The sequence below is a fragment of the Giraffa tippelskirchi genome, chromosome 11 (assembly GCF_054371585.1).
Source record: "Giraffa tippelskirchi isolate mGirTip1 chromosome 11, T2T-mGirTip1v1.2.pri, whole genome shotgun sequence".
Classification (NCBI taxonomy): Eukaryota; Metazoa; Chordata; class Mammalia; order Artiodactyla; family Giraffidae; genus Giraffa; species Giraffa tippelskirchi.
This window is the reverse complement of record NC_137285.1, coordinates 50,884,336-50,903,327: the sequence shown is the minus strand read 5'-3', so window position 1 is coordinate 50,903,327 and position 18,992 is coordinate 50,884,336. Positions and strand designations below refer to the sequence as shown.

Genomic DNA, 18,992 nt, shown 5'->3' with positions numbered 1-18,992 from the left:
TTTTTTTAAGTATTAATTTTTAAAGATTTATTTACTGTTTATATTTTTGGGCTGCACTGGGACTTTGTTGTGGCACACGGGCTCTTTGTTGCTGCAAGTAGGGGCTACTCTCTAGCTGTGGTGTTTGGGCTCCTCATAGCAGTGGTTTCTCTTATTGCGGAGCATGGGCTCTAGAACACACGGGCTCAGTAGTTATGGTACGGGGGCTTTGTTGCCTCACGGCATATGGGATCTTACTTCCTGGACCAGGGATTGAACCAGTGTCCCCTGCATCGAGAGGTGGATTCTTAACCATGGGACCACTGGGGAAGTCCCTTCTTCTTGTCTTTTTGTAACACTCTCTCAGTTACTAATCCACAGATGGTGAACAGGATTGGATCAGTAAACGTCCTCTGTCCTGGACAGCCATCATTTCATCCCTATGCTTGGCCTATTGTTTAAGGCACCTGAGGTATTACAGACTTCTTCTTTCTTCCATGCTGAAGATTTTCTTTAAGAGAGAATTGGCAGAAGAGGATGCAGAAGAAATGAAAATTGTGGCCGCCAAAACTGAGACCTTTGTTTCATTTATTTCATTTATTTTTGGCTGTGCTGGGTCTTTGTTGCTGCATGGGCTTTTCTCTAGCTACAGAGAGCAAAAGCTATTCTTTGTTGCAGTTCGAGGGCTTCTCGAGTCTGGCAGTTTCTCTTGTTGCGGAGCCCAGGCTCTAGGGCATGAGGGCTTCAGTATTTGCAGCACGTGGGGTCAGCAGTCGTGGCAGATGGGCTCTAAATCACAGACTCAATAGTTGTGGCACACAGTCTTAGTTGCTCTGAGGCATGTGGGATCTTCCCAGGTCAGGGATCAAACCCATGTCTCCTGCATTGGCAGGCAGTTTCTTTACCAATGAGCCACCAGGGAAGCCTTGAGACCTAGATTTTAAATCTTATGGGTGTTGATTAATACACTGATCCTAAAATGGTCGCATTTCACATCTGATGATTTTCTGGCCACCCCCAAAACCAACATAGAGGCATGACTGGACCAAGGCATGTGGATGCCTGGATATGTTTATTGTTTGGAGACCTTGAAATCACTCTGTTTGGCATTTAATTAAAGGAGAAATTGAGGGTAGGAGAAGGGGCTCCATCCCTAATAGCTGTTACTGGTCTATAGTCCCAAACCTGTGTATCCCACCCAGCAAGACAAAACCCCTGTGGTACCAAGACATTCCCCTCTGAGCAGGCAGAATTTCCACCTTTGCATGCTTGTCAGTTCAGTTCACTCAGTCACTCAGTCGTGTCCGACTCTTTGCAACCTCATGAATCACAGCACGCCAGGCCTGCCTGTCCATCACCAACTCCCGGAGTTTACCCAAACTCATGTCCATCAAGTCGGTGATGCCATCCAGCCATCTCATCCTCTGTCGTCCCCTTCTCCTTCTGCCCCCAATCCTTCCCAGCATCAGGCTCTTTTCCAATGAGTCAACTCTTCGCATGAGGTGGCCAAAGTATTGGAGTTTCAGCTTCAACATCAGTCCTTCCAATGAACACCCAGGACTGATCTCCTTTAGGATTGACTGGTTGGATCTCCTTGCAGTCCAAGGGACTCTCAAGAGTCTTCTCCAACACCACAGTTCAAAATCATCAATTCTTCAGTGCTCAGCTTTCTTTATAGTCCAACTCTCACATCCATACATGACCACTGGAAAAACCATAGCCTTGACTAGACGGATGTTTGTTGGCAAAGTATTGTCTCTGCTTTTTAATATGCTATCTAGGTTGGTCATAATTTTCCTTCCAAGGAGTGTCTTTTAATTTCATGGCTGCAATCACCATCTGCAGTGATTTTGGAGCCCCCCAAAATAAAGCCTGACACTGTTCCACTGTTTCCCCATCTATTTCCCATGAAGTGGTGGGACCAGATGCCATGATCTTAGTTTTCTGAATGTTGAGCTTTAAGCCAACTTTTTCACTCTCCTCTCTCACTTTCATCAAGAGGCTTTTTAGTTCCTCTTCACTTTCTGCCATAAGGGTGGTGTCATCTGCATATCTGAGGTTATTGATATTTCTCCCGGCAATCTTGATCCCAGCTTGTGCTTCTTCCAGTCCAGTGTTTCTCATAATATACTTTGCATATAAGTTAAATAAGCAGGTTGACAATATACAGCCTTGACGTACTCCATTTCCATTTGGAACCAGTCTGTTGTTCCATGTTCAGTTCTTACTGTTGCTTCCTGACCTGCATACAGGTTTCTCAAGAGGCAGGTCAAGTGGTCTGGTATTCCCATCTCTTGAAGAATTTTCCACAGTTTATTGTTATCCACACAGTCAAAGGCTTTGGCATAGTCAATAAAGAAGAAATAGATGATTTTCTGGAACTCTCTTGCTTTTTCAATGATCCAGTGGATGTTGGCAATTTGATCTCTGGTTCCTCTGCCTTTTATAAAACCAGCTTGCACATCTGGAAGTTCACAGTTCACGTATTGCTGAAGCCTGGCTTGGAGAATTTTGAGCATTACTTTACTAGCATGTGAGATGAGTGCAATTGTGCGGTAGTTTGAGCATTCTTCGGCATTGCCTTTCTTTGGGATTGGAATGAAAACTGACCTTTTCCAGTCCTGTGGCCACTGCTGAGTTTTCCGAATTTGCTGGCATATTGAGTGCAGCACTTTCACAGCATCATCTTTCAGGATTTGAAATAGCTCAACTGGAATTCCATCACTTCCACTAGCTTTGATCGTAGTGATGCTTCCTAGGGCCCACTTGACTTGATTCTAGGGTCTTGCAAGCCCCGCCGCACGACTACACCAGGCAGATGAAGCAGCATACTTTCTAAACACACACGGTCTTCCCCAGTGGGTTTCTAGACAATGTGGTTTTCTTCTTTTCATCACATACTTAGTTGGGTCATCCTTATACCTGCCCAGCTCAAAGAAGAGAAATTTGAGGAAGCTGATACTAACAAGTGGATCACTAAATGCGGGGGCCAAAGGCCAGAGTTAACCAGTTCTGAGCCAGTGTGAACCAGGACTTAGTGACATCAAGAAGAATGAAATGATACATGTGTGATGGAGGGAGAAGATTGTGTGGGGGAGAGACAGAGAGTTTGCCAGGAAAAACAAGACAAACATAGAACTATTTTTGAATACTTTTTAGCTGTGGAACCCTTTCTTCAAAGGCAACCTTACTCCAGTATGAGTTGAGTTGAAGAGCAGCCAAGACCCAACCAATCCCTTTCCCCACCAGGCACAGCCCCTGAGGCCCCTCCCGGGGAATTTTTAGGGCTCTGCGTGGCTTGAAAACCGCTGACCTAGGCTGTCTACTAGAGTAACCGTGAAGAATGCAGTTTGCTCAGAGACAAACTGATGTTGCTTCGGCTTTGTTCCAGTGTTAAAAAGGGAGGGCTGGGCTAAGGAACGGACAGTATCAAACCATTAAACAAAATACCTTTGGGCGATTTTTTCATCAGACAATGAAAGCGATGTTTTGTTTACTTAAACGGTTGTTATCTTATTATCTTTTACCTTTTGAATGACACATATAGAATGGCAAACCTTCCCTTAATATTGGGTGTCATTCTAACTAAGCTTAGGTTAATTGTTTTTTCCAATCCCTTTCTCACTGGTTTTAACTGTGACAAACCCAGTCCTATGCGGCCTTAAACTCTGGTTATTCAAGAGCTGACTGCAATTCGCTTCTGTTAGACCACTGTTATTATTTATCTTTCTTTCTCCCCACTAGATTATTAAGCTCCTTTGGGGAGGAAACTCTTTCTGTTCAAGCATGCATCCCTTGCAGCTAACTCAGGACTTATCAATAGTCAATAAATATTTGCTGAATGGGTGACAATAGCAGCAACAGAGTGGCTCCAAGGCCCCAACAACAACGACAAAACAACAACCAAACACAGAGGGGAATCCAGGCAGGTGCATAAGGCAGAGGCTTTGGAGTTGATTTGGATGCAAGTTATGGAAACTCTTAAATCTTCATTTTCTCATCTGAAAAGTGGGAGAGATAATATGGCAGAGTCACAGCTTTCTCAGGCGTGTAATATTATCAGTTGTAATCACCTTAAAACCTTTATATTGTCCATGAAGTGAAATAAATATACATGATTTGGTACCTTCCTCTGCTTATTTTGTGGCTCAGCTGGTAAAGAATCCGCCTGCAATGTGGGAGACCTGGGTTCAATCCCTGGGTTGGGAAAATCCCCTGGAGAAGGGAAAGGCTACCCGCTCCAGTATTCTGGCCTGGAGAATTCCATGGACTGTACAGTCCATGGGGTTGCAAAGAGTCGGACACGACTGAGCCAATTTGGTTTTCACTTTCTACTGACTCTGAGAGACTTCAAAACAGGCCTCTTAGCTCCCTCCCTTGTTTATTTTTGAGCACAGATGAAGTAGATGGAATACACACACACACACACACACACACACACACACACACAAAACTGAGAGCATGTAGTTGAATTCATGTTAAAGGCACATTTCGGCCAATTCTGGTTTGTATACCTCCTGGTGTTGTTGGCATTATTAAGTTGGTTAACACAGGGAAAACTCCTGCCTAATATCTGACCATGGCCCTGGGTGTACAAAAAATGTGAGCCCTTCCCCTTGCTGACAGACAGCTGATGCTCTGAGAAAATCTGGAAAAGGCCAGCTCTACTCCATCTGCCTCTCCTTCACCCCTGCACTTCTCCAAGCCAGTTTATAGATCACCTCAAACCCCTGTTCATCTCTGGTTTGGGAAAGTTACTTAAACTTTCTGTGCCTCGGTTTCTTCACCAGTGAAGTGGAGGCTAATAATAAATACAATCTAGAATAGAGGAAGTTTATCCTGAACGTTGACCGTGAAAATTATATCCTAGGCGATTGCTGATTACGAGTAAATGTTTACAGCAAAGAAAGCACAATTTTTCAGTTCTTCAATTCTTTGTTAAATAATTATTTCTGAAGTTAACAGCTTGGCTGCTGATAGGCCCCAGTGAATAAGATATTTTACAAATATCTTTTCCAAATTTCAGCGATCTTCAACATATTAAGGTTGGAAGCCCAACCTTGTTCAAGGCAGATGCCTTATTATTTCAAATTAGTTAGCACTGGGAATGGAGATATATGTGAAACAGAACGAAGGGCTTTAAAAAAAAATCTGTCTGCCTTGGACTTTAGATAACCTTTTTCCTAATAACCATAAAGCTATTATATACCTATTAAAATACATGAATAAGAAAATAAACCCCATTAATTCATATTCCTCTCAAAATTTATGACATGGTTGAGAGCTAAGTTAACTCCTTCTTATAAAAAGTAGAAGTCACGTAAATAGGCTCTTGCTGCTTTTGCTGCTTTTGCTGCTGCTGCTAAGTCGCTTCAGTCGTGTCTGACTCTGCACGACCCCATAGACGGCAGCCCACCAGGCTCCTCTGTCCACGGGATTCTCTAGGCAAGAATACTGGAGTAGGTTGCCATTTCCTTCTCCTAGGCTCTTGCTAGGAATATTTAAATACGTGCAGAAACTTCAAACAAACCTTTGAAACACCCTTTGTCCATGGGGATATCACCTACATATAGTTGGTTTACTAGGTAGAAGGAGCTCATCTAAGTCGCTCCAAGAGACCAGGAACTGTTAGACTAGACAGAGTACATGCTTCAGAAGTTGTGTGCGTGAGTGCTAAGTCGCTTCAGTCGTGCCAACTCTTTGCGACCCCATGGACTGTAGCCCATCAGGCTCTTCTGTCCATGGGGATTCTCCAGGCAAGAATACTGGAGTGTGTCGCCATACCCTCCTCCAGGGGATCTTCCTGATCCAGGGATTGAACATGTGTCTTTTATGTCTCCTGCATTGGCAGGCTGGTTCCCTACTACTAGCACCACTTGGGAAACCCTGCTTAAGAAGTTATGAAATTCTAAATCTTTAAAGGTATTACATAATTAAGATATTCAGTTAAATATGACTGACCTTTCCCCTAATAAGGAGGTTTCATTATACAGAGATGGACATTAACATGACATACTCCAAGTACAAATGCTGAAAAAGGCAAGTCAAATTCACCATTCTGGGATTTTCACCTTTGTATTGCTGCTCCCTACTGCTTCAAGGTGAGAATTCAACATATCCAGTTAAGGCTAAGGAAGGATTTTGAGAGTCTTCCCTAGTGGCTCAGTCGGTAAAGAATCCACCGGCAATGGAAGAGACCCCAGTTCAATCCCTGGGTCAGGAAGATTCCCTGGAGAAGGAAATGGCAACCCACTGCAGTATTCTTGCCTGAGAAATCCCATGGATAGAGGAGCCTGGTGGGCTACAGCCCATGGGGTCACAAAGAGTTGGACATGACTGAGTGACTAAACCACCAACAAGGATTTTGATCCCTGGGTACTGGTGATTCTGACAAAGCAGATAGTAAGAGGAGGGTCTTTGTCACAAACTACCTGCCCAGGCAATTGTGAACTTAAATAGATTTACAACTGCCTTCAATTTGTACTCTCTCCTACACAGATCTTTCTAGAATGTGTTTCAGTCTGTGGGACATAACAGGATCTTGGCAACGCTAGGTTAAACAAAGTTAAACATGCTTTGTGGCAAGGTTTCTTGTGGCCTTCACCGTGGTGATGAATTTTCTAGCCAGAGATGCAGTACAGATCATCTCCTAAGCTTACCTGACTCAGGAGCCTTTCTGGGGAAACATGGGACCGGGTTCTTCAGAACACACTCTAGAAAACAGTGTAGTAATACATCCATTGCATCGCCAAAGTAAAATGTGTAAATCAGTTTGAATCCTTCTAATGGCAGCCTGATCCCAAGGATATAGTCTAGACTGCTGGATGGCCTTGCACGACCTGGCTCCTGCTTTTCTTTCAATCTCCGCCTCTTTTCTCATCATGCCCTCTCACGTTCATGGTCCTGCCAGAGGGAACGACTGTGGATTCGCTGGAACAATGGGCCTCAGAGCCTGGCTCCACTTTTTCTTGGCTCACCACTTCGTACCCCCGAACCGCCCCCACCCCTACCCCCCGCCCACCATCCTTAGCTTGGCTCATTTCTGCCCAGTGATGAGAGTGAGCTCTGGAGAAGCCTGCTTAGACTCCCAAGCATGCACTAGAGGCCTCTTTTGTGTGTTCTCACACTCATTTCATGTTAGTCCCATCCCTGCATCTACTGTCCTGAGTCTAGGTGACCGTCATTTTAAAAAAACATTGACTTATTTATTTATTATCTGGCTGCACTGGGTCTTAGTTCTGGTATGTGGGACATTCCATTTCTGTTGTGGCATGCGACATCTTTGGGGCTTCCCAGGTGGCGCTAGTGGTAAAGAACCTGCCTGCCAATGCAGGAGACATAAGAGATGTGAGTTCGACCCCTGGGTTGGGAAGATCCCCTGGAAGAGGGAATGGCAACTCACTCCAGTATTCTTGCCTGGAGAATCCCATGGAGGGAGGAGCCTGGAGGCTACAGTCCATGGGACTGCAGAGAGTAGGACACGACTGAAGGGACTGAGCACTCACATGGGATCTTCAGCGGGAGCACTCATAGTTGTGGCAAGTGAGAACTAGTTCCCTGACCAGGGGTTGAACCCCAGCCCTCTGCCATGAGAACTCGGAGTGTTAGCCATTGAACCACTCACCAGGGAAGTCCCTAGTTGCCCATCACGAAGTTGGGACTGTGTTCTTTTATTTCTCTTTACTGAAGTATAGTTGATTTACAACACTATGTAAGTTTCAAGTGTCTAGCAAAGTGGTTCTGTTATATGTGTGTGTCTGTATTTTTTTAATTCTTTTCATCATCATTTATTACAAGGTATTGAATATAGGTCTTGTGCTATACAATAGGTTCCTGTTGTTTATTTGTTTTATATATGGTAGTATGTATCTGTTAATTTCATACTCCAAGTTTTTCCCTTTCCCCTCCTGCCTCTTCGGTAACCATGTTAGTTTTCTACCATAAGTTTGTTTTCTGTCCATGAGTCTATTTCTGTTTTACAAATAAATTCACTTGTGTACTATTTTTTAAATTCCACATATAAGTGGTGTCATATGATATTTGTCTTTGTCTGATTTACTTTCCTTAGTACACTGACGTCCAGGACCTTAGGGACTGTGTTCTATACACTGTCCATGCTGTATTCCCAGGGCCTACTGCTCCGGTGACTGACACACGGCAGGCCATAACTATATTTGTGGAATTACTGAAGTGATAGTTCTTGTGAGATGGTTGAGGGCAACTCCGTGTGGTTAGTAATTTGGGACTGCCCTGGGCCCACTCTGTGGGCACATAAAAAGGTTGACTTCCCTGTAGTGGGCAGCAGAGGATCCCTACTTTGCCCTGGTCACCAAGTATTCTCTAGGAGACAGTTATGAAGCTATTGATCTATGATCAATTATGACCTATTGATCTACATTAATAGGGATGCAGAAGTGGCACATACACTGGAGTTGCTACAGCATATGACTCTTGACTCTGAGACACTGACCCCTATCAGACGGACGTGGGAGCATGACGCTGAGATGACCTAAAGAAAAGGGAATCTGGTTCAACACCTTGGAGCCAGCTTTGGCTCAGAGCCATAGCCCCAGGACAGCCTGGCACAGGTTCTTCTTCATCGAGCCCTTCTTCTCTTTGGCATCCAGGGAGATAGCATCAACGTCTCAGGATACACCATGTAATTTCTTTCTCGTCACTGCTATGACAGCTCAGATTTCTTTGCCATTCTAGAGCAACAGCACTGATGATGTGTCCATAGCTCCCATCCAGAAGTTTGGCTTTGTAGCAGGCTCACATAATAGATAAAGATGGTCGCACCATCAGAGTGCACAGTAGCCCTAGTAAGGGACTAAAATTACTTCCCCAGAACTTGGACTTCTCTATGACTTCTGAGCAGATCTTCAGGATGGTGACCAGAAAAGCTGGTAATCTGGTAGGAAGATATCATGCAAACCTAGAGGTGGCCGGTAAAGAAGGCTTTGCTTCTAAAGTCACTGGACTAGATGGACACCTCTAATTCAAGCTATGCCTAAGTTGCTGAAGACTCACATCTTGTTCACTTCCTGCTTCTTTCTTCTAATCATCCTGCAGTTAGGATGGGGTTTCTGACCTCAAGTGTTTCATAGTAGAGGACTTACTGCACAGATCAGTTTCCTTAAAGATTCTCCCCACATTGGCCATCACACAGCTTCACAGTCCTTCTTTCCCCACACATTGGTCTTAGAGCTTCTGGCAGCCACTCCCACCATCTTGATGAGAAAAAAGATGGGTGCAGCATGTGTACGTGTGTATGTGTGTACATATACTTATGAACAGTCAGCCAGCCACTTTTTGTGTTGTAGTCCACTCACGCACTAAACTCAGGCAACAGACTATACTGTGGTTGTGCAAGAGTAGCTCTCCTGGCCTTTGGGGAGCTCTGGGGTAAAGCCACAAAGTGTGCTGCTCCTCCATCAGCTGATGCCCCAAAGGGAAGGATGCAAATTCTTGTGTATCTTTGCGTTCCTCTCATCACAGGAGAGGTGAACAACTTGATGGGAATGCATGTTGCTGCTATTGTTGGAATTTTCTTTCAGAATGACAAACTCACAATGAAAAGTTAAATTCAGAGGCATAGGCAAAAAGCCAGAATTAGAATCCAAGTCTCCAGACAGAAGCCTCAATGCTCAAGACTCCCAAACTCACTGCCTCTGTTAATCAAATTGTAGTCTTGTGTGGGTGGTGTAGGTGTGTGGGATAGGAGGAGGGGTAAGAATTAGACACCCCTGCAGAGAGCACAGAGGGAATGAATGCAGAGTCATAGCTTCCTCTCCGCAATGAAGCCATATGTTTCCTGAATTAATAGAGATATTATTTACTGCACATGTAAAATAGACAAAGGCCACTTCGTGATGTCATTTACTTATAATTTCTTATAATTTTCTCTATGTTTTTAGAATTAGGACTGACTTTTTTGCTATAGAACTTAAGTTTACTTTCCTAATAGATGTGAAGGAGGGGCAGTTAGTTATGATACAGAAGATTATATGTTAAATAACTAGCCCTCTGAAAAGTATGGCAACTTCAGTGAAAGATACTCTTTTACATTGGTTTCACTACTTAGAGGTAACCTCACAACATGCTAATCAATATTTTGCTGCCCATTCTACCATATAATCCAAAGGATGGTAAAGATAAAGTTCACCATATAGATCTGATTAATTGAAGAAAAATATCGGTTCTTATTGCTGACATTATGAGGTTAGAAATAGCATCCTATGCTAATCTGCAATGCCAAGAAATGAAGATGGTTTAAATCAGATCTCATGACTAATGCATGAGATCCAAAGTTCTTTTATTCCTGGCTATTTTAGAAAACTGGGGTGTATTTTTACCCAAAAAAAACTAATTCTGTAAGATTTATTGAGATAATACAAAATGCCTTATTACAAACAGCTCACAATCAAGATTTTGTCTTACTGATGATCACAGAAACTGTTCCTCAATTTTAATTTTTTCAATATTATGTATATATGCAACGGGTTAAGTCCAGGTTACTTTCTGTGGGTGCTATTCCATTTTAACTGTACTTTATTGTAAGTTCATTTAAACAGAAAGAAATATATCTAGCAATAAAATGTGCCTGTTATTTTTGCTTGTTTTTGTTTTGGTTATGACAAACAGTGAAATGCTGTGTTTTTCCTATAGTTTTAGTCCATGAAATCTGCAATCTTTCCACTTGATTTAGGAAGGACCCTTAATTACTGCTGTCATTAGCACCTAGTGTTCAAAACAGTCTGTTAAAATGTACTGTTAGTCTCACCTTTAAGTCCCTGCTTGCTTTATTTTAATTTTTTTCCAAGGGTAAGTAAAACAATAATTGCCCTAATAACAACAATCATGTACAGCGAATCAAATAACATTCCAAGTTTTTTGTTGCCTATTTCTTTTTGTTCAGGATTCCGCTTTTGTGTGTTAAGATTGGCCTAGAGTTTGAAAAAGTGTCCATAAGCAGGGTTACTACTACCGAGGACTTCTTACCTGGGTTTTAAAAACAAGCCACTCATTTGCCTTTTTCTTTCCACATGGATAGGGATGACAGACAACTGCTGCGAAGCTTTAATGTTTCTGCCTGGTCATGCACAGTTCTGCAATATGTGCATAAATGTACATCAACAACTTGGGATCGCTTGATACCTTGCTTGGAATAAGGAAATCCAGCCAAGCGCGTCCACGCGGCGGTCCGCGCGTGCACACACGCACACATACACCCAGGCGCGAGCGCGCGCGCGCGCACACACACACACACACACACAGAAACACACACACACAGGTCAAAAGTTGATTAATTCCCGAGATCCCCCAGAATCTTTTTCTCTTTTCTGTCAGCGCCAGCTTCCCAGTCTGGGTGGCAGTGAGGTTGGGGGCGTGCGAGGGGCGGGGAGGAAGAGCGGAGGGAGGCGGGAGCTGGGTGCTGGGGGCCGGTGCGCGCCGCACCCGCTCCTGCCGGGTGAGAGTCCGGGCCGGGTTTTGCGCCGTGTCCCCGGGCTTGTCTCACGGCCTCCAGCCGCCGCCGCTGCCGTGTTTACTGAGCTCGCGCGTCCTGATATCACTCCGCTGGCATGGAGGAGGAGGAGGAGGTGGAGGAGCGAGAGGAGGAGGAGGAGGCGGCGGCGGCGGCGGCGGCGGCGGCGGCGGCGGCGGCGAGCAGTCGATCATTGTGATGGTGGCAGGAGCAGCGGCGGCAGCGGCAGCCCAGCCGAGCGTTAGGGGCTGCTCTCCGCGCGGCGTTTTGCAAAGGACTTCACCGATCTACTTTTGCAGTCGCCTCGGACTGTCCATGTGTTTACTTCCCCCAGCCCAAGGATTCGATATCTAGGTTCCTGTGAAATGCAACTGAGCAGCCAAAGTACTTTGAGAACACGGGGCGGCATAAACACCAAAACTTTTTTGTGGAAGGAAAATGCAATAAGCAAGCTTGCCGTTTTCCGATGCGGTGTGGAGTGAGTGTGTGTCGCGCGTGTCCGCACTGGAGGCATATGCTTGTGTGTGTACATGGGTTGTGTTTTTCGGTACGTAGGGAGAAAATGCTTGCCAACTACCGGAAATCTCTTGGAATTTATTAGAAAATAATGGATTATGAAAAGAAGGCAGGCGAAGAGCGGATCTTCCCTTGAGTTGCAATCCGATTTGCTGCTGGCTCAGTTTGTTGTGATTCTTTTTGTTGATAGGTGTCTGATGGTATTCTGATAACACCCCCCTTTTTTCCCCTCGAGCTTTACAGTTTAAAAAAAGGAAACAAAAAAACCACCCCAAAATCTCCCCCCCCCCCTTTTTTTCGCCCGGTCGGGATCGCTGTTTCCATCCATGTGCTTGCGTCTCCCCCGCGTTCCACTTAAACTATTTTAATCCTTGGACCCAAGGAGGAGGCTGATAGGGGGTGGATAAAAAAAGTTCTTCCAAAATAGTGTGCCCGGGGAGCAGGATGGGGGATTTCGCAGCCCCCGCTGCTGCCGCGAATGGCAGTAGTATTTGCATCAACAGTAGCCTGAACAGCAGCCTCGGCGGGGCCGGGATCGGTGTGAATAATACTCCCAATAGTACTCCCGCTGCTCCGTGTAGCAATCACCCCGCTGCCGGCTGCGGCAGCGGCGGCTCCGGGGGCCCGGGCGGCGGATCGGCGGCCGTCCCCAAGCACAGCACGGTGGTGGAGCGGCTCCGCCAGCGCATCGAAGGCTGCCGGCGGCACCACGTCAACTGCGAGAACAGGTACCAGCAGGCTCAGGTGGAGCAGCTGGAGCTGGAGCGGCGGGACACCGTGAACCTCTACCAGCGGACCTTGGAGCAGAGGGCCAAGAAATCGGGCGCCGGCACCGGCAAGCACCAGCACCAGAGCAAACCCCAGCAAGATGCGGAGGCTGCCTCGGCGGAGCAGAGGAACCACACGCTGATCATGGTGAGGGCGCGCTGGCAGCGGGCACGGGGCGCGCGCATGGGGGGGGCGCGTGGAGCTTCTTAACAAGGGGGCGCGGGGATCTGATTTGCACGGCGGGCGAGGTGGGCTGAAGCCGAGGGGTTAACGTCAACTTTTTTGAGGTAAAAGCTGCGGTCGCCGCTACCTGTTAAACTGTCAGGGTTGTCAGATTTGGGGAAGAGGGGGCGAGAGGGGGGGAAGCCAGTCACGACTGCAAGGGGCGGAGGGAGCCTAGAGGAGCGTTGGAGTAAGGCACTGGAAAAGTTTTACCCCCCTCTCCCTTTCTTAGATACCGATTTGAAAGAGTGTACTGACTTGAAACCTCGCTCCTCCTCCTCACCGCTCCCTACCCCATCCCTCACCTCGCCGCCTGGGCTCCCCAGACCCGTCCCCCTTCGCCCACCCCGCTCAGCACATCCGCCGGGTGTAGGGAGGAATTGATGCTGTCGCAGATTCTGGGCGGGCACCAGGCTCTCGAACCCCGTGGGGAGGAGGAGGGATGGAGATGCTCTCGCCTCCTCTCTCCGGCTCACCCCCTTTGGGCTGAGAAAGTCTGAGAGTTTTGTGAATGAACTTTGAAGTGGGTGAGACACAAGCGAGGGTGGCGGCGCGCGCGCGCGCGTCGGCGAGGGCGCGCGCGGATGCGGGGCGCGGGTGCGCTCCCTCACTGTTCGAGACCCCCAGCTGGCCTGGCAGGTGGAGCGGCCCCGAGGGTCCATGCAGGAGCGGCTCGCCGGGGCGGGAGGGGAGAGAGATTCCCTGGGCTTGCGCCGAGAGTCCCCGCCACGCAACTTCGCTGGGGACTCTCTCCCCTCCTCCTCTTAAACTTGCTTGCACGGAGCTTTCTCCGCTTCTGTCTCCCGCCCCGTTCCCCACCAACTTTCCGGGTCTGATAAGCCTGGAGGAGTGGAAGGTAGCGGGGAGGTGAAAGAGGCTTAAATGGCTGGGTGGGTGGGTTCGAGGTAGGAGGAGCAGCCAATGGCTTAACTTCTCCGGAGGAAGGGGCAGTTCCCACCCCCTAACCCTGAGGGTAGAATCCTTTCTCCTATCTCCACTCTCCGGTTCTTTTGCTTTCCTTTCGGGGCGGCAGCGGGGAGGGAGCCGGAAGTTTGGGAAAGGTGTCTGCAGCCCCCTCCCCCGCCGCGCCGCCCTGGTTTGGGTTGCGCGCGTGTGCGGGGTGGGGCAGGCGGTGGGAACCCAGGAGCGCAGCGGGGGCGCGCGCCTTCTCCCGTGTACCCCGCAGACCGCACCTCGATCGGCGGCGCGGGAGGCCCTGTCGGTGTGCGGCGTATCAATAGCGCACGTCCCCGGTCTGGGGGTCGTAGGTGCCCGGGGTGGTGCGGGTGCTGGCGCGGGCTTTCGCCCGGCGTTCCGTGACAAAGAGCCGGTTTGGGGGAGGGGAAGAGGAGAGGCCACTGCGCTCACTCCCCACCTCCCCCCACCCCGCACGTGAAGAGGAACAATTTGTTTATCTTGGGCTTCAAGAATCCTTCCCTCCTCCCGGTTCCCCGAGGCCGCCCAGCCCCTCCCCCCTCCCCTCCCTCCTCGGCGCGATCCTGCCCAGTCCCGCCGGCAGCACCTTCCCTCCTCCTTTTCTTTGCCCCCCCTTTTTTCCCTCCTCCCACCTTCCTCGAGCCCGCCTTCCCCCTCCCTTCTGGAACGCGGCCGTGGGGGAGGGAGCGGGAGGCGCTTTGTCCGCTTCGCGGCCGGGCTGGGCTCCGGAGGCCGCCCGGCAGGGAGGGGCGCTGCGCCGGGCGGCCCTGCCCCTCCCCTGGGGACCCGCGCTCCCCCCGCGCCCGTGCGCGGAGAGGCGGACTCGGTGGGGAGGAAGAACGACGGTCACAGAGTCAGGGAGGGAGGTTCTCGCTTTACAAACAGGAAGCCGAAAACCACTGACACCCTAGCTTTTCTGATTGTACCGGGAGGCGGGGCGGACCTGCACCTCGACTGTATCTCGCGTGCCCCGGTGGTACCCATTTCTCTCCGGGTGCGCGCCGTCTCCCACTCCCCGCCTCCTTTAGCGCCCTTCCACGGACGAGGAGACTCACTTTTGTACCTAAGACTCAAGCAGCATTTGAAAGGCACTGAAAATGTCATCCTTGCTTCCTACACGCCCTCTTTTCCTGTTTTTTTGTAAGCCCTACGCGCTCGGATTGCGTAGGAATGGGCTTCTTTTGGGAGGCTCCAAAATCTTAGTCCCACCGCCTCTCTGCCGACCTTTCGGGATTGGAGGACTACCGCGCCAGCTGGGCAACGCGGGAACAAAAGCCGGTGCCCGGTCGCTTTTGATCGCAGGCGAGAGCAGGAGAGTTTGCAACCAGAAAGTTTTAGCGTTTGGGTTGTGTTCCCTCGTGGGGGCCATATGGGCCCTGGGAGGGGTAGAGAAAGGGGACTCCTGGTGCGCGCGCCTGGGTTATGATACACCCGCAGGTGGGAGACAGCACAGGGTCCTGACGTTATCTGGAAGGACATAGCAAGCCCAAGCCAGAGCTTGCTTTTGAAAATGAAAAGATAGAGCTTACTTGAATAGACGAGTCTTAAGCTGTAAGTTTCATGGCGAATCCCAGTTCAGCAAGTTAACAGCTAAACTTGAAAAATGATTGCCTGAAAATAACATTTTTCTGTCAATTTTATGACAATAATTTAGCCTATTGATGAGACTGATGTACAGGAGTATATTTTAGCTTCAAGTGTATTTCATACGTGCATCTCCCATTGATACGTGGCACAAGTTTATGTGATGAGTGTAATGAAAATTAACAGCCTCCAATCTTAAATCAAGTTGCATGTAAATTCTATGTATCACATAAAATAAAGGGGAAAAAGTTAACATCCTCCCCTACAAGTTATTTTTGCTTTAAAGATAATTAGTTCAAAATTTTACATAGATCCCTGAAATGAAAGAGTATTTCAACTTGGCCTGTTTATGAGGTAAAAATCTTGAGAACAGGTTGCAAAGAAAACGTTGATCTTGAATTAGCAGCTGGATTTTAGTTGGGCTCTGGGGGAGGGGGCACAGAGCAATTATATTTAGTTCTCAGATTGAGCTCTCTATTTGGAAGGCCTTAAAGAAAAGCAGCAATCAACCAGAGTCAGATAATAATAATGGTGATGATAAAAATAAAGATGAATAGGATTTTTTTCTGTTTTATTGCTATTGTTTACCTTCTTAGGGCCAATATGTCTAAAGTACTAAATATCGATTAGTTCTCTTTCTGCTTGATTTGGGTTCAGAAGGCAGTCTAATCAAGGCTTACCTCTTTTGATTCGTTTGCTTATCTTCCACATTTACAAGCATAGGCATGGAAAACAAGCAAGCAAACCAGAAGCAGGGTGGGTGAGGAGACATAGAAATCTTCCTTGGCTCCAGGCTCCTGAGAAGGGCTTAGGTTTTTGTATGAGTCCATAATAGCTCCATTGGGCTTCCCAGTTGGCATAGTGGTAAAGAATCCACCTGCAAGAGAGGCAGGAGATGTGGGTTTAATCCCTGGCTTGGGAAGATCCCCAGAGAAGGAAATGGCAACCTACTCCAGTATTCTTGCCTGGGAAATCCCATGGACAGAGGAGCCTGGCAGGAGCTCCACGGGTTGCAAACAGCAGGACATGACTGAGCACACACATAATAAATAGGCTGTTAGAGAGTAGATGGCCCAGGCCTGGGTTTGAAGCTGCATTCCCTCAGGTGAAAGATAGTTTCTAGACATGTAGGTAAATGACTTTCTCTACACACACTCTTATTTATTCAGAAGTGTCTCACCCCTATGCCCCCACCCCCAAGAGTTGCTGGTAAGAACAATGCAGTTGAAAAGATGGCTTTTCCTGAAGTAGTTTTGTTTGTTGTAGCAGAATGAGCCATTGTTCATTTTCTGTACTTGAAACTGAACCCCTGGATAAATTTTAAGATAAATTCCAATTGACAAGTTCGTTCTCATTCAGGCATACTAAATGCTGCATGAGGATGCAGCCTTCAGGATCTCAAATGGTGGTAGTTTACTTGACCTGGATAAATTCTGTTTTCATGACCTTTCTACCTATCAGCACTATCATAACTTTCACAGTGTGCTTAATTTATACACAGCTTAGAGACTGCATAAATCTATGTGATTCCTGCTCTTAAGAGTTTATCACATTGTTTATTTGATAATAAGCTGAGTTTTAGGCAAAACTACAGTCTATCCAAAGTGTTTGGATTTCCAGTCTTTTCTTCGGAAAAGACCCTGATGCTGGGAAAGATTGAAAGCAGGGGGAGAAGGGGACAACAGAGGATGAGATGGTTGGATGGCTTCGATGGACATGAGTTTGGGCAAGCTCTGGGAGTTGATGATGGACAGGGATGCCTGTTGTGCTGCAGTCCATGGGGTTGCAAAGAGTCGGACACGACTGAACAACTGAACTGATCCAAAGTGTTCTCATCACCTCCTGGAAGAGATACAGGAAATATCAATATACTAGTCCAGGGCTAAACCGCCTTATAAATGAAGCTGGTTTGCTTTTGCTTATCCTGTTGAAGGTAAATTACTGGCTTTGTAGTCAAGTGTTTTTGCAAGCCTGTTATGTCAAACCATTTCTGAATCTTTCTTATGAACTTTTTCTCTGGCTTATCCTGTTCTACTGCTCTCCTGGGTGACAGGATTTGACAATGTCTCTTGAAAAACTTTCCATAGAGACACAGGGTGTGGCTTAAGTTTGTGAAAAACTTTTTGAAATTTCATTTCCCTTCACAAGTGTTTGTCTTTTAATTCTCAAGAAGCATTGCAAAAGAAGAAGACGAAGAAGCACCACTACATACTTAATTGTGTTAGGTATGTTCTTTAGTTGTGGCACATTTTATTTAGTACTGGGTAGCCAATGATCAGAAAAGTAAAAGCATAGTTAATCATTTATCATAATCTAAAATGCTCTTCAGGCTGAGTTTCTTATCAGGGAAAGCTGAGTTTTCAGGGGGATAGCATGTTTGATGCTTTCTATCCTGCTTTGTTAGAATCTTTGGAGGTTTTCTGCCACCTGATACGAAGAAAATAAACACTCCATGGATATGGTGTACTGATATTTCTGAAAGAAGGACGAGAATTTTAAACAATAAAATGGAGTTGTACAGAGTCGTTTTCTACATATCTCTCTGAGACTGATAGCTAACTGTTGTGAAAAAGGTTTCTGATTGGGTTTTTCCATTTGGTTGAGATATGAATGCAGGAGTCTTTCCCTCTCTCATAAGTGCTGCTACCAGAGAAGGAATCCAGTATAATAAACCGTTCTGTACACTACATAGTAATTTTTGAAGACATCTCTAGTACTTACGTTTTATTTAATGTCATGGAGTTTTACTTGTGATCAGTAGTCCATGTGTATTAATTAACACTTCTGTGCTACATTCCTGAGCTTAATATGGCTAAATTCTGTCATCTCTTTCCACATTACCCATCATAGAGAACTGTGACATCAATCAGACATCAAAATCTTATAAAAAGGAACATATTTAAAACTCAGTCCCAAGATTTTCATAATATTTGCCTTTTAATTCTCCCAAATAGCTTTGCATTTTCAAAGGCTGATTACTGAGTTTTCAGATCCAGCTGTTTGCTTTGTTTTTCTTTTCTCCACCTGCTGCCAACCTTTTGGTCTTTTCACTGATCTTTCGCACTTTTACCAAATAATGGGAAGAAGCAATAAGACAATTTTGGTGCTTCCTCCTCTTATAAGTAGTGAATTGGATAAGATACCAATTATTTTGGATTAATTATGGGTTTAAGTTAGTATACCATTTATTCTTCATTAGCGCAAATCATAGAGAATAGACTGAATTTTTAAATGTCATTCATTCATTCTACGATACTGGTACACAGTTCATAGTGCTTCATAGAAGTGAAAGTGCTAAATCACACTCTTGCATCCAAGACTTTGACAATGTAGTATTTTTTTTTGGTAGATTTTCAGTATTATTTAAGCTAGGTTTAAGGAAATAACAGGTATGTGTTATTTAGTCAGCATTAGCCCTGATGCCAGTGACTTCATAACAGTTTCAGGCTGTTATTTCCCCCTTTGCATGACATTTTAAGTAAAATAATATGCTTATTTGCCT

At 46.4% G+C, this 18,992-nt stretch overlaps 1 protein-coding gene across 1 annotated transcript in view; it reads left to right on the top strand.

Annotated features, from left to right (window-relative positions):
- Positions 1 to 11,528: 11,528 nt before the first annotated feature.
- Positions 11,529 to 18,992, top strand: part of MAML3 (mastermind like transcriptional coactivator 3) — a 451,114-nt gene continuing 443,650 nt past the window's right edge. Inside the window, exon 1 of the mRNA XM_081540610.1 lies at positions 11,529 to 12,895. Within this exon, the coding sequence (XP_081396736.1) occupies positions 12,425 to 12,895 (471 nt within the window). The 5' untranslated portion in view covers positions 11,529 to 12,424. The remainder of the gene's footprint in view (positions 12,896 to 18,992) is intronic.